Raw genomic sequence first — 14,418 nt, 5'->3', positions numbered from 1 at the left:
TCATCCATATTTACACATTTTTGCATTCTTTTATCCTTCACAACAAAGATAAAAGGTTTCAGACAGCCCAAATCAGGTTTATTCATATGTTCACAAGATCAAAGGGAGCAGATATAAGGTTTAGGCCACAGAGAAATTAAAAAACAAAAAGAACAAAAACAAAAAAATAAACAACAAACTAAAACAAACAAAACCCTTCAATTCCCTATAAAAATTTCTAAGGGAATCCTTCTCATTTCCCTTTATTCAGTTCCTATTTTTGGTTAGTAACATGGTTTTAGTGAACAAAGGTATTCAAATTACTGACTTCTTCAAGAAGGATGAACTGTGTTGTTATAGCACAAGCACAGAAGAAGATTTCTTTCTGAAAGGAGAAAACAGAGTATTATGAGAAGGAAGATTTGAAGCAGAAGTATCTCTAGTGTTATAATAAATTCTTTCCTGACCTCTTTCATACAGAGCAGACCAGAAAAATAGAAGGGAGTGATGGTTTCCTGATATTTTAAATTCTAAGAAAGCACAGATAATCACTAAAAAAAAGTCCATTTTAATTATCTAAGTAGTCACAATGTGAGTGATTCACAACAGAGTACTGATGGCAAATTGGTATTAGCATATTTTCTGTTTTGGCCATAATTAATTTTAGTATTAACACAAGCATAGCAAGAAAAGTTCTGAAAGGAGGTGGGACAAGACAGGGGTACACTAGTAGAAAGCCAACACAAATTACTCTAAAGTAAATCATTGTCTTTCAAATTATTGTTATGATTGTATGGAGAACAGTGATTTAGCCAGTGTATTAACATATTCCTATCTATCATAATACTATAGGTTCAACCTAAGGAAGTTTTATTTTTTTATTTTTTAAATATTTTATTTATTTATTCATGAGAGACAGAGAGAGACAGGCAGAGACACAGGCAGAGGGAGAAGGAGAAGCAGGCTCCATGCAGGGACTCGATCCGGGGTCTCCAGGATCACACTGGGCTGTAGGCGGTGCTAAACTGCTGCGCCACAGGGGCTATCCAGGAAGTTTTAATAATGTCAGGAGTACATACCCATCATCCTATAAGTCAGTTGCAGCCCTGCACTGGAAATTTTTTTTCCCAAATAAGGTTTTATATATTTTAATATTTCACCAAGGTATTCTAAGGACTTTGTGACCATGGCAGATTTATCAGAAAGTGTCTGCAGATTCCCATAAGTAATACCAACAGCCTATTAAAAAAAAGGAAAAACATGATTTAGATTTCCAAGTTTTACACAATACTGACTTTGAAAAATAAAGAAAATTTCTCTCTCCACACATACTCATTACATTTTTAAGTGTACATCCTTAACTTTCCAATAAATGTTCACAGCAATTAAAAAATTCCAGTGGAAAGAACTAAGTCTTGCCTTTTATAATTAAAATAAAGGTTAAAAGAATAAAAAAAAAATCAATGGAACTTATACAAAAACTTTATCAAATCACATTAAGACTTCCAGACATCTTAGTATACAACTGGCAATTAGAATCCCCAAGTTCCTATAAGGAAAACCTATAAGCAAGGTTACTAAATTCTTTTCTTTTTTAAGATTTTATTTATTTATTTGAGAGACAGCACATGTACCTGCACGCAGAGGCAAGGGGGAGGGGCAGAAGGAGAGGGAGCAGCAGACTCCTGGCTGAGCAGAGAGCCCGGATATGGGTCTCCATTCCAGGACCCTGGGATCATGGCCTTACTGGGGTGAGCCACCCAGCATGCCCCAAGGTTACCAAATTCTTACATGTTAAGACCTCTATAAAGCTCACTTCTGTGATATGAGTAGATTTTTTTCCTCCTTCAATTTTCTCTATGAGCCATTAGAGCCAGCTTAACTTTCTCAGAGGAAAAATGATGAAGTACAAAAGGTACAGATGGCAAAATGGTGAGGCAGTAGGAGAAATGGGAGGTAAGGTGGTGAGAGAAGGTAAAGTGGGAAGAGGACAGGAAATAGAGTAAGTTCAGGTAGGTGGAGAATAAGCAAGAAAAGAGCAGTCACAAAAAGGATCAAGAGAAGACTGGCTGGGGATGGGTTGGGAGGTTTGAGAAGAGTAGCAAAATTTTCAAATCATTATTGGTGACTGACTTACAGTGGATTTCAAAGACCTACATTGGACATAATAATACCTGTATACATAGTGATGTAATTTTTCTCCTGCGGCTCTCAGCAGATAAGAGAAAGAAGAGAAAGCAAGTGGTTGCACCAGTCCAAGGTTGAAGGTGTGTAGGGAGAACCAGAAGAACAAAGATGGAAGACTGTAGGTATGCTGGTAAGAGTACAGCTGCAGTGAGGCCCCCAATGGGTCTAATTAAGGTGGATAGGGAAGCAGCGAGACCTTGAAAGGATGCTGCGCAGGGAGAAGAGGAAGTGGTAGGTCATGTGAGGTCACTTGGAGACCTGGAGGCAGAGGTCATGATAACTAAAGAGCTCTCAGATAATCCAGGTGATGCCACAGCATCACTTAGGTTTAGTCATGGGAGTGGGTCAACGAAGTAGAGCAGAAGTGATGATCCTGAAAAGACTTGTGGAGGAGCTTGAAATGAGGGATTAGGTTAAGTTATTCAAGGTGATATTAAAGTTAGCCATGTTGATAAAAATGTAGAATGTTGGAAAAGATAAGGAATCTATGAACTGGAGTGACTGTGAAGTGGATGATGAAAAACAGCAACAAAAGATAGACTGGATCAATCTCTTTCAATTTAGCTTTCTGCCTTTGGTTCTCTACACACTTCCTTTCCTAGATCAGAAGTTCTCAAACTTCTCAGTTTCCTTTTTAAACACTTAAAAGTTGAGGATCTTACAGTGCTTATTATTATTTGGAGTAATATTTATGGATATTTACCATATAAGAAATGAAAAGAGACATTTAAATCATTTGTTCATTCAAAAATAATAAGCATTATATGTTAATAGTAAAATCTTTACAGAAAACAGCTTCTTTCTTACAACAAAAAAATTAGTGATAAATTTTACATTTTTGTAAATCTCTTTAATGTCTGACTTAATAGAAGATCGCTAGATTCTCATATCTGTTTCTGCACAAAATCTGCTGCAGTATGTTGTAGATGAAAATAACTGAATCTCACATATATATGTAACTGGAAGAGAAAGAAGTATTTTAATTGATTTTTCAGAGAACTGTGAGAATTCCTCTTTGATATTATACCAAAATTTGACAAGTGGTATTTCTTAAAGGTTATCTATTATCGTATTGAAAACTATGTCAACACCTATTCTGTGTTAATTCTTCCAGCAAGAATTGTAACACATTTAAAATGCGGTCTGCCAGAAAAACTCATTAGTGACTCAGTGCCCATATTCATTGATATTCAGATATTCAGCATAAACCATATTATTTGCACAAACAGTCTAGGCTCAGTGAGCCATTCTTAGCAGGAAATGGTGGGAAAAACCTAAGGCCCCATTCACCAGCCAAGGGGCCAGACTTGCAAGATTCTGCTACACTGCTACATTAAAAGCCTCTGATTGATTTTGCTCTTCAAATGAATGTTTAATACCCATGCATGCTTTTAAAAAGCTTGCTTGGTCATTTGGAAAACTCTGGCTCACTGAGTTATACACCTTCTCAATGTGGACACACTTCATTATTCCTTAAAAAAACATACCTGTTAATACTACCACCAGAAGAAAAGTCTTTACGTATCATGAAGCTCTCAAGCTCATAATGGCAAATACAAGTTTCTAAAATTCTAATTTTCTTAAAAGCTCAAGTTATGTCATCAGCAACAAACACTGTCAGTTGGTTTTTTTTTTTTTTTTTTGAAGTGATACTCATTTCATACATTTCTGAGAAAATGTCTGCTAAATGCCCAAATCTGAATAACCATACTTTGTTAGTTGTTCTTTCAAGATAAAAGCAGTCAGGTCAGCTTGTAATTTAAATTATCACACAAGTGCTATTTATTCACAGATAACCACTTTGCTTTATACGCAGCAGATGTGCTTTAAGTGCACTTCCCATTGACATTAAAGGACATGTACTCAAAGATTAAAATTTCATAAAGTTAATAATTTTACCACTTCATTAAGGACATTCGTAATGAAATCAGATTCTTTTTCTTTTTTCTTTTTTTTTCCTGTGACTGTATGGCAGTGAAAATGATAATGACCACCAATATAATCTTGGGCCGTAATACCGATTTGTACTCAAGTTTTTGTACTATTCGTGCAAATGCCAATACACTTTTGAGCTTGTAAAATTACTAGAAAGGTACCAGTAACCCCCAGAGGTCTATGAAACACACTTTTGAGAACTACTGATCTAGATCTCAGTATTTTTCTCATGTTTAGCCTTCATCTCCCTGGACTATAAAACATGTATTTCTTAGATTATCTCCGGTATTTCTTTGACTCTCACTATTTACATGTCATACTACCATTTCTGTGAAGAGAAGAGTTAACATAGTGGGCCCTAGACTGACTGCTATCTTTAAAAAAGGCCTACTTGCAAGTCTGGCCTTGGCTGGTGAATGGGGCTTTAGGTTTTTCCCACCATTTCCTGCTAAGAATGGCTCACTGAGCCTAGACTGTTTGTGCAAATAATATGGTTTATGCTGAATATCTGAATATCAATGAATATGGGCACTGAGTCACTAATGAGTTTTTCTGGCAGACCGCATTTTAGATGTGTTGTTACAATTCCTTGCTGGAAGAATTAACCATGTCCAGTGCAATCCCCGGAAGAGGACCCTCAGAAGCCACACCTGGTGTTTCCAGACTTCACCACAGGTGCCCTTTCTCTTTGCTGACTGAGCTATGAATTTTCACTGTAATAAGTCATAAATGTGAGTACAACTATATACTGAGCTTAGTCCTCCCAGCAAATCATATAGAACTTAGAAATGGTGCTTGTTTACACAATCTTAAACTAAACCAGTTTAAAATTGAACTCTCACATACTTCTCCCTTACCCTAAATCATGATGTTCCTATTTCTCCTTAGGGTATAATCATTCTTCTGGTTAAACACAGTATTTATTTCATATCCCTTCAAAAACCTCATAATTCAATTTATAATTCCTTTTAAATCTAATTTCTGGCCAACGGTTCTTCTGCACCTTTAATCTGCTCTACCATTACTAATTTTCTTAAAAAGTCATTTGATCAAATCAGACCTACTTAAAAATTTATAAAGCCTTCATACTGTTCACAGGAGAAAATCCAAACTTCTTAGACCAAGACGCTCTGAATTATTAACCTACTGAATGATCTATAATTGGCATTTAGCATATACTGTCTCACTATTTTAACCTTTGTGTTTATCTTGTATGCTCAGACAAGTTAAAAAGTTCTCTAAGATCAAGGACTACTTCTTTTGTTTTTTGCAAACCCTTAAGAAATCCCAGCCTAATACTACCTAGCATTTAGCAAACAACTGTTATTTATTGAGTGATGAAGAAACAATTAATTAATTCAGATTGGTTTAAATTAGTAGAGTCTCTGAAAACTATTAGTGAAATAAATGACTTCTACTTCCCTCTCTGATCCAGGATGGTTCCTAAGCATAGGTGTGTAAGTACAGGTTAAGATGCAGTCGACTACTAAATAAAAGGCTCAAAAGAAATATCTGTTTTATATCTGTATAGACTATTACTAAATATTTTTAGTATTTATATGATACCACTAATCATCATACAATTGTATTTTAACTTAATGTAAACCAATGGAAGAATTCACATTTATGGAAAGAGCTTATAGGTTGCATTTATTTTCATTGCAGTTAATACCAAACACTTTGTGGGAAAATAAACCTACTTTTATTGTGAATAGCTTACAAAAACACTAATCCAAACATGTTAACAACTTCAACAAGGCTATAAAGCAAAGAATACCATGTAATAGAAATTCCTGCAAAATTAATAATTAAAAGTCAAATGTTGAAAGGAACTATTTATTATGGAGACAAAACTAAACAAATGAATTGGATTTTAAAGCCCCAACCATAATGATGTGAAGCAGTTGGTGGTTATGCTAAAAACAATAACATTTTACTGTAAAATTTACTGTTTGCTACAGGGTGGTAAACATTAAGTTGAAAATTATGGACCATGTACAAGGCAATCTAATTCCCAAGTACCTGGAAAGTATTGCTATCCAGCAATTTCAACAATAAGATATTCTTACAATTGACAGAAGCCTTAGAGTGAGGCTATTATGCAGCATTCACTTTTTTTTTTTTTAAGATTTTATTGATTTATTTCCTTAGAGAAAGCAAGCACAAGTGTGGGGAGGGGGCAGAGGAAGAGAAAGAATCTCAAGCAGACTCTGCTGAGTGTGGAGCCTGACATGGGGCTCGATCTCACAACCCTGAGATTATGACCTGAGCCGAAATCATGAGCCCGCTGCTTAACCAACTAAGCCACCAAGGTTCCCCTATTATGTAACATTCTTTAGTCATTAGTTTTCATTAAATGTATTCCTCTGCTGTTCTTAGGAGTGAATTGTACTAAACCAAAGAGTCACATTTTTATTCCTCCATAATTTTATAATAGCAGGCAAGCAATAATATGATTCAATTTAAAATAATTCATTTCATAGGAAAACTTTATATAAACACTTCAAGTTTTTGTGAGAAAATAATTGTAACTCATCTGGACAGTTATACTAATAAGTGAAAAATACCTCAAAAAATAGAACAAGTGCTTTTGTAGGGTCTTCTGGACTGAAGAAATATTCAATCTGAGCTTTTGAGAAAATATTCCTTACTTCTGAGAGTTTATATAGCAACCTTGTCAGTTCAGCCAACTGTTCCAAGTACTCTTTTTCTGTTGAGATAAAAATAATATAAAATTTGTATTTATTATACACATTTATATTACACACATATACAGAGAAAAGAGTAGGGAATGCAACATTCATTTATAACATCTTTAAAAAAAATCAAATTTCCACATAATTAAAGACTTTCAATTAAGTCTCTAAGGAAATACTTTATTAAAACCAAACAAATATATACTTGTGAATGTCCTAGCCCAAAAGTTATTCATGTAAAGTTAAATGATGTAATAAGGTATCAAAGTAAATTTGGAGCATTGTTTTCGGTCCAGCCTTTGTAAGACTTAAAAGCGGCCATAAAAACAGCTTTATGAAAAGGCATGTCCTATAGACAACCGGAACTGTATGGATATTTTTAAAAAATAAAGAAAGTGCAAGTATTACTCTATGGCTAATAATAGTAAAGCAGAAGAAAGGTAAAGTATCTAATATAAAACGGGAAAGAATTATTCATAATTGGGTATTTTTCTTTTTAAGGTGTTAACAGTGTGATATCTGGTTATTTACTTTATAGTTCTACTTTTTTGTGTGTGATCAGTTTAAGGTAAAAAAAACAGCTTGTCACCTGAGAGCAAGTTTTTGTTCCTGGCTTCCAAGGCAACAAGTTCTTTTATCTTTACAGGAGAGAAATTTGTCATATATGGTAACAGGAAAATATCAAGAAAAAGAAACAGGCTGCAAAAGGAAATAAGTTACTATATATATATATATATATATATATATATATATATATATATATATATTACAAATATACTTTATATAATATTACAAATATATTTTGTATCTTTTCCTATTAATTTGTGTAACAGGAAATTTTAAACAGATTTAGATATCTAAAAAGCAAAATGCCTGAAATACTTACCAACTATCTGTCCAGGATTTGTATCAAGGAACAAATCATCAGGCACATAGAGGTTGTTTATATACATTTGCAAAACACAACGAATCCATGATCTTACAGTTAAGGCTTGAAAAGATACACAGCCTGAATGAGAAAGTGCTTCACATAACATGCTGTAAAAATAAGTTATAGGTATTAAAAACCAAAACCATAACCAAAACCTAAACCTGACAGTATGTTCCCTGAACATAGAGATTAAGAAATGAAGGAAAACACTGTAACATACACCACTTCTTGGCCTCACTTATTTTACAGACATACACATTAATGAAGATAGGCACTGTTGAAAATAAACACTACAGATACACTTGAAAAGAGGTTTTACATAAATATTCTTGCTTTCATCTGTAATCTTCTAATTTTTAATTTTCCTCTTTCCATCGGTAGCACATGTGTAGGGTTATGCCAAGGAAGAGACAGTAAGGTTAAAATGGGAAAATTGAGGTAGGGGCTTATAACCAGCTAGGTGAGATGATAATGAAGTATCAAATACAAAAAAAATAGTGGCCCTCAGAGTAAATAAAAACAGCAGTACTGGGATCCCTGGGTGGCGCAGCGGTTTGGCGCCTGCCTTTGGCCCAGGGCGCGATCCTGGAGATCCGGGATCAAATCCCACGTCAGGCTCCCGGTGCATGGAGCCTGCTTCTCTCTCTGCCTCTCTCTCTCTCTCTCTCTCTCTCTGTGACTATCATAAATGAATAAAAAATTAAAAAAAAAAAAAAAAAAAACAGCAGTACTGATGACCATTTGTGTAAGAAAAAATTAAAGACAAAGTATATTTTTATGTGGGTCTTCTAACCAATCCCATTCCCATTCCTTTCTTTCCTGCTACCCCTCCTCATGGGTGGTTGTTATTAAGGAAGTCCAAAGTACCATCTGATAGGAAAAAAACAAAAATAAAAATCTTTATGAAGCCAAAGGCCTGACTAAATCTGTTATCTACTCATTTTATAATGGGGGGGGGGGGTAGTAGAAAGGATGAGGGTGGTCTTAAAACCATAAAATGTTAGGTAAAGTCAGAATTTAAATAATACATATAAATCATAACTGTGGGGCACCTGCATGGCTCACTGATCAGTTAAGTGTCAGTCTTTGGCTCAGGTCATGATCTCTGCATCCTGGGATAGAGCCCTGACTCCGGCTCCCTGCTCAGCAGGGTGTCTGCTTATCCCTCTCCGTCTGCCCCCACTCCACTTTTACACACTCTCTCTCCCTCTCTAATAAATGAATTAAATAAAAAAATAGTTTGAAAAACTATGAAAATAAGTTGCCACAAAGAGTACACAGTGCAGAACACAGGTTTGTCATGTATTACCTATACAACCTGCCCCAAATAATTTAACACCTTTACATTTCAGTTTCTTCAACTGTTATTATACACCAAATATTATTTTTTAAACTAAGTAAGTTTCAGTAAAATAGTTTCAGAAACTAAACAAATAAGTTAGTTTCAGCAAATAGTTTTAGCAAAAGTATTTAGAAAATTCGAATAATCTTTGCTATTATAGAATTCTCAAGCTAGAAGAGATTCTAGAAATAATCCAATTGAAGTTAAACTCCCTTACCTTACTACTGAAAGCCCATGAGAAGGTGATTTAATGTCTGCTTGGTGAGCTTTTTTATGAAAAGACCACCTCACCGAATGGCATCTCCCTTATCACTAGCAGCTTGGACAGGAACTACAAGGGTCTCTTAGGTTTGAGTATTCATTTTATTTTCCCTCATTTTGATATTCTTTTTTTTTTTTAAGATTTTATTTATTTATTCATAGAGACACAGAAGAGAGAGAGGGGCAGAGGAACAGGCAGAGGGAGAAGCAGGCTCCATGAAGGGAGCCCGATGTGGGACTCGATCCGGGGTCCCCAGGATCACACCCCAGGCTGGCTGCAGGCGGCGCTAAACCGCTGCGCCACCAGGGCTGCCCTCATCTTGATATTCTTATTCAAATCCTCCTGATTATACTATTTCTATTTTTATTTGTTTGTTTACTTATTTTAAAGATTTATTTATTTATTTATTTATTTATTCGTTCATTCATTCATTCATTCATTCATTCAGAGAGAGAGAGAGAGAGAGAGACAGGCAGAGGAAGAAGCAGGCTCCATGCAGGAGCCCGACGTGGGACTTGATCCCAGGTCTCCAGGATCACACCCCGGGATGCAGGCGGCGCTAAACTGCTGCACCACCGGGGCTGCCCTTTATCTTTATTTATTGTGTGTTTTTTTGTATTAGGGTTCCTCAGATCTATTATGTAACAAAGCAGGAGACACAGAAGAGGAACCAATGTTCAGGGCAATGAAGTCTTGTTCATAGTAATACAAGAGTCAAGTCTTTAAAAATCTAACTGTGAAAGGGAAAGCTATTATTAAATCTAAAAATACAGTAATATACTAGTATCTTACAGACCAGGAATATTAATTGCAAAATTTCTTTCACAAAGTGAGTATAGGAAGGTCATTTCAGAATAGAATAAGGCAGTCCTATAAAAAGTTTTGAAAAAGGGCATAAACAGCAAGGTTTTATTTGTGTTTTAAAGCAGGCTGCTGCCATTGTCAAATGCGATACATCCAAAAGCAAAAAAACAAAAACAAAAACAAAAACAAAAAAACAGCCAAGTGAGAATACATGTAGTAAGATCATTTTTTATTTGTGAAGATTCTTACTTTCCTAATGCATTGATCAATCATGAGTTTCTATTAATGTGCACACCTGACATCAGGTTACTTACCTATTTTGTAGGCAATGACTTAAATATCTTGCTACAACTTTGGGCCAGATGATATCATCCCAACCAAAAAGTTGCATCACTGATATAACTGGCTGGGGCTGAAGATCTGATGGAGCTGTGCTGGGCATGTCCACTGCTAGCAAAGTAAAATCTAGGTTTAAAGTGGGAGAAATTTATGGTGAAGAATTTTTCAAAACTATTCCCCCCACCAAATTATACTGATAGTGAGAGAAAGAACTCAGCACTCAATAATAAAATATCACATTTAGAAATGCAGAACTAACAAAAAGCAAAAACTGAACTACATTCACGTTGCCAAAGAAATTTATGGAGCACTCATGTAGATCTCCAAGAATGGGTCTAGAATAATCTATCTCGGCATTATCACCATGAAATCTATAATGGCTTCTTCAAATTCCAAATTCTATATCTGGTGTTTCTGCTAATGTGCCTCTCTCACTCAAAAAAACCATTTAAAAAAATATTTCTAGCACTGACTTTTCTCCAAAAAAGCTAATATACCACCAGCCACAGAGAAGACATCACACTTACCTTAGACACTAGTCTTCTGTTACACGGCAAACTCCTATAATCAGTGTCATTCCACTTCCTCAGAACCCACTAAGCCTAGGAACTCGAATTCCTTAGTTAACCACATTAAACAAATATACTTTATTTTGTGATTTCCTGGGAATTCTCCAACTTAATTTATATTATATTAATTTATGTCAATAAATTGCTTATGAAGCACTGGCTCCTAAGCAGCTCTCTCAAACAGTGGCAGTCTATATTTCTCACCTCTCTCCTACATTTGAAGTACAGATAGGAGAGTTTGTTCTCTGGTCCCATGGCTGCTTCTACAGCATTCTCCCTTTCCTCCTCCTGAAAACCTCCAGCTTTGTCTCTCACATCATCAGATCCCAGTCACTAATGAATGCTTCTTGCTGTGTTCGCTTCCCCTCATTCCTTTAAGACCATAGCTCACTAACAACGTGCTCTCTCGTAGCACTCCTATCATAATCCTCGATGGCTTTCTTCTAATATCCTGGCCTCTCAGTTTCCCGAATTCCCCTTCTCAGTGAATCTATTTCCCATTCTGTTTCAGCCATTCACTTCTGGGCTGATACTGAGATATTGGCATTACCAATAGGTGCATTCTCTCCATAATTTCCACTTCCGGGACCCTCCTTCTGGCACCATACTAGCTTTCAAACCCTCTGCCTCTAGGTCCCCTGCTCCCAACAACTATGTGATTCTACCAGGACCTACAATTCATTGATCCTACAACTTTTTCCCTGTCCCTCACTGCACTTTCATGCCTCATCTTTCCCTTTTTAGGCAGTTTGATTGCACAAGCACTGTTATGCTTGTTTTGTATACTCTCAACTCCCTTTCTTCTTCTTGATTCGTTGTACTTGTTTGGAAAAAAGCATCTGTTCATCCCAACTCTTGGGGTCTTCTCTCCACATGCACCTATACCAGTGTAAAGGGCTGGTGAGCTGACTGACCTTACTTTAAATTTATGACTACAAACTTTAAGTTGGATCTCAGAGCTGGCCAGCATTCCTGCTACCTCATTACAATCCACTCAGACTTTTATTATCCTGGTGGGCTACTACATACCTTCTTTCCTCTCTGTCGCCAGCCAGCACCTCCTCCCTGTCCTCACTTTCAGCTAATGGCCTTAATTATTATTTCACAGTGAAATGAGAAACAAAAGCAAAGAACTACCACAAACTCCTGCCACCTCTGCCTAGACGCCTCCACCTGGGCTACAGACTGCCTTCTCTTCTGCTACTACAGATGATCAGAGGCCAAATCCTCTATGGGATCTTGTTATCTCTTGGGCATGGAAACACAAGAGACCCTCTTATATCGTCAAGTTTTCCCTCACTCCAGAACATTCCTGTCCGAATTACAAATATGCTAAAATTTCTCCTGTGTTATGAAAAAAACCCACAAATCTCTTTGACCCCACACTTGCCTCCCTCCCTCTAGCTAATATCGTTTTTCTACTTCTCTTAAAAAAGTGATAAAAAGATTTATCTGCATTTGCAACCTGCAATTCATCTTACATTTTCCCCTTGAATCCTCTTCAATCCGGCCACTGACCTCCCATCCTGCTACAGCCAATGACCCATCTCAGGCCTCCTCTGACTGGATCCATTACTGGCATTGGAGCGGTTGAGGACATCCCCCTTCCTTGAAATGTTTTGTCACTTGATTTCCAGGGCACTAGCCTTGGTTTCCCTCTTACTGACATTCCTTTGCAGTCTCCTCCCTTGGTTCATTTTTATCCTACACATCTGAACATAGGAATATTCTGGGGCCCCAACCTTAAACTTTTCTTTTCACCAACTTACTCTCATCAGCCACCTCATCCGGTTCATAGTTTGACTACTTACACATAGGTTCCCAACTGAACCTCCTCCCTGAACCTTACACTCATTATCCAAGTGCCTGCTCAACATCTTTTCTTACATTTTAGTGGATAACTGGAAAAAAAAAAAAAAAAGTCCAGTATCAAAGTCCTAGATTTCCCTCATACATATCTACTCCTGCCACAGTTTTCCTCACCGCAGCACACAGGGGATTCTTTCTGTATTCTGCTTCCTATATCCTATCCACTTAAAAATTCTATCGGCTCTATTTTCAAAATGCTTGCCTTCAGGTTGGAAACCTGACCACTCCGTACCACCTGTGCTCCCATGTGAGCCCAAGTTGCTCATTTCTGAGCGGTCCCTAACTGGCCTCGCTGTTGTCTGTTCTCAGTCTAGCAGCCAGAAGGATGCTCCCTACTCCTCTGCTCTGAACTCTTCCAACAGCTTCTCATCTCAGAGTCAAGGCAAAAGTCTTTACGAGTGCATACAAGGGAGAACACCAGCTAGCTCCCTGATACCTTCTGATCATATCTCTTGTCTCTCTCCCTTTCTTATGCCTTGTGACCTTTTATGGCTTCCCTGTGGTTCCTCAAACACACCAGACATACCCTTGCCTCTGGACTGGTGCACAGCCTTGGTCTCTCGCTTCCTTCAGGTTTCTACCTAAATGGTGCTTACTCGAGCCTTCCTATTTAAAATCACAGTTTGTGGGACACCTGGGTGGCTTAGCGGTTGAACATCTGCCTTTGGCTTAGGGTGTGATCCTGGAGTTCCAGGATCAAGTCCCACATTGAGCTTTGTGCATGGAGCCTCTGCCTGTGTCCCTGGCACCTCTCTCTGTGTCTCTCATGAATAAATAAATAAAATATTTTAAAAATAAAATTACAGTTTGCTTCTGGCCTTCCCTATCCGCTTTATTTTTATTTTTCTCCATAACACCATATATTACACATCTTACTCACTTACTGTTCTCTTCCCTGCACTAGACCCTAAACTCCACAAGAACATGTAACTGATATGTGAGAAAAGAAACTGTGGTCCCTTCACCCACTGGTATATCCACAATGGCAATAAAAGTGGGTGTCTGAGGACATTTTTTTTTAATGCAGGAATTTTTTCTCTCCTAACCTATCAAGTCTTTATTTCAAAACAAATCCCAAACCCACAGATACTTTACTTTAAATGTATCTGTCATTTACTTTTAGCACCTAAGACAGCCCTGACTAAACTTATGTGGTATCATTTTTGTTTGCTGACTGTGAGTCAGGATGATGAATGGAAGAAAGATAAGTCATATTGGCTTCTAATGACTGCTTTGGTTAAACTGATTGAGTATCAATATTTATTTTCATAGACATTATAGTAGTTGGAAAACTGTTGTCCTGTCACAATTCTTCAATCTGTCATTTGCAATGTTTTAATTATGGAAATGCTAGCAGAATTCAAGATCTTTCACAATTTAAATCATTCAGTCTTTTATGTATGCTTTTAGCTCAGCTTTCCATTATTCACACCAGGGTAAAACAAACCGTGGTTTAGGTCTTAGGTTTTAAAATGCATTACATTCAAATGTATTAGATAATTTTT

The 14,418-nt window shown here is 36.8% G+C and overlaps 1 protein-coding gene across 4 annotated transcripts in view; it reads right to left on the bottom strand.

Moving 5' to 3' along the window:
* MMS22L (MMS22 like, DNA repair protein) overlaps nucleotides 1-14,418 on the bottom strand; it is a 129,181-nt gene that overhangs the window by 27,047 nt on the left and 87,716 nt on the right. For all 4 annotated transcript variants that reach the window (XR_013382982.1, XM_077903004.1, XM_077903006.1 and 1 more), the window contains exons 16-19: nucleotides 10,451-10,601; nucleotides 7,684-7,835; nucleotides 6,669-6,811; nucleotides 1,059-1,218 (exon numbers count right to left, since the gene is read on the bottom strand). Coding sequence is in view for 3 of the 4 variants with exons in the window: in XM_077903004.1 (XP_077759130.1) it covers nucleotides 1,059-1,218; nucleotides 6,669-6,811; nucleotides 7,684-7,835; nucleotides 10,451-10,601 (606 nt within the window). In the remaining variant the exon portion in view is untranslated. The remainder of the gene's footprint in view (nucleotides 1-1,058; nucleotides 1,219-6,668; nucleotides 6,812-7,683; nucleotides 7,836-10,450; nucleotides 10,602-14,418) is intronic.

Source organism: Canis aureus, chromosome 7 (genome assembly GCF_053574225.1).
Source record: "Canis aureus isolate CA01 chromosome 7, VMU_Caureus_v.1.0, whole genome shotgun sequence".
Classification (NCBI taxonomy): domain Eukaryota; kingdom Metazoa; phylum Chordata; class Mammalia; order Carnivora; family Canidae; genus Canis; species Canis aureus.
Note: the sequence above shows the minus strand (reverse complement) of the source record. Positions and strands in the feature narration are given on the sequence as shown.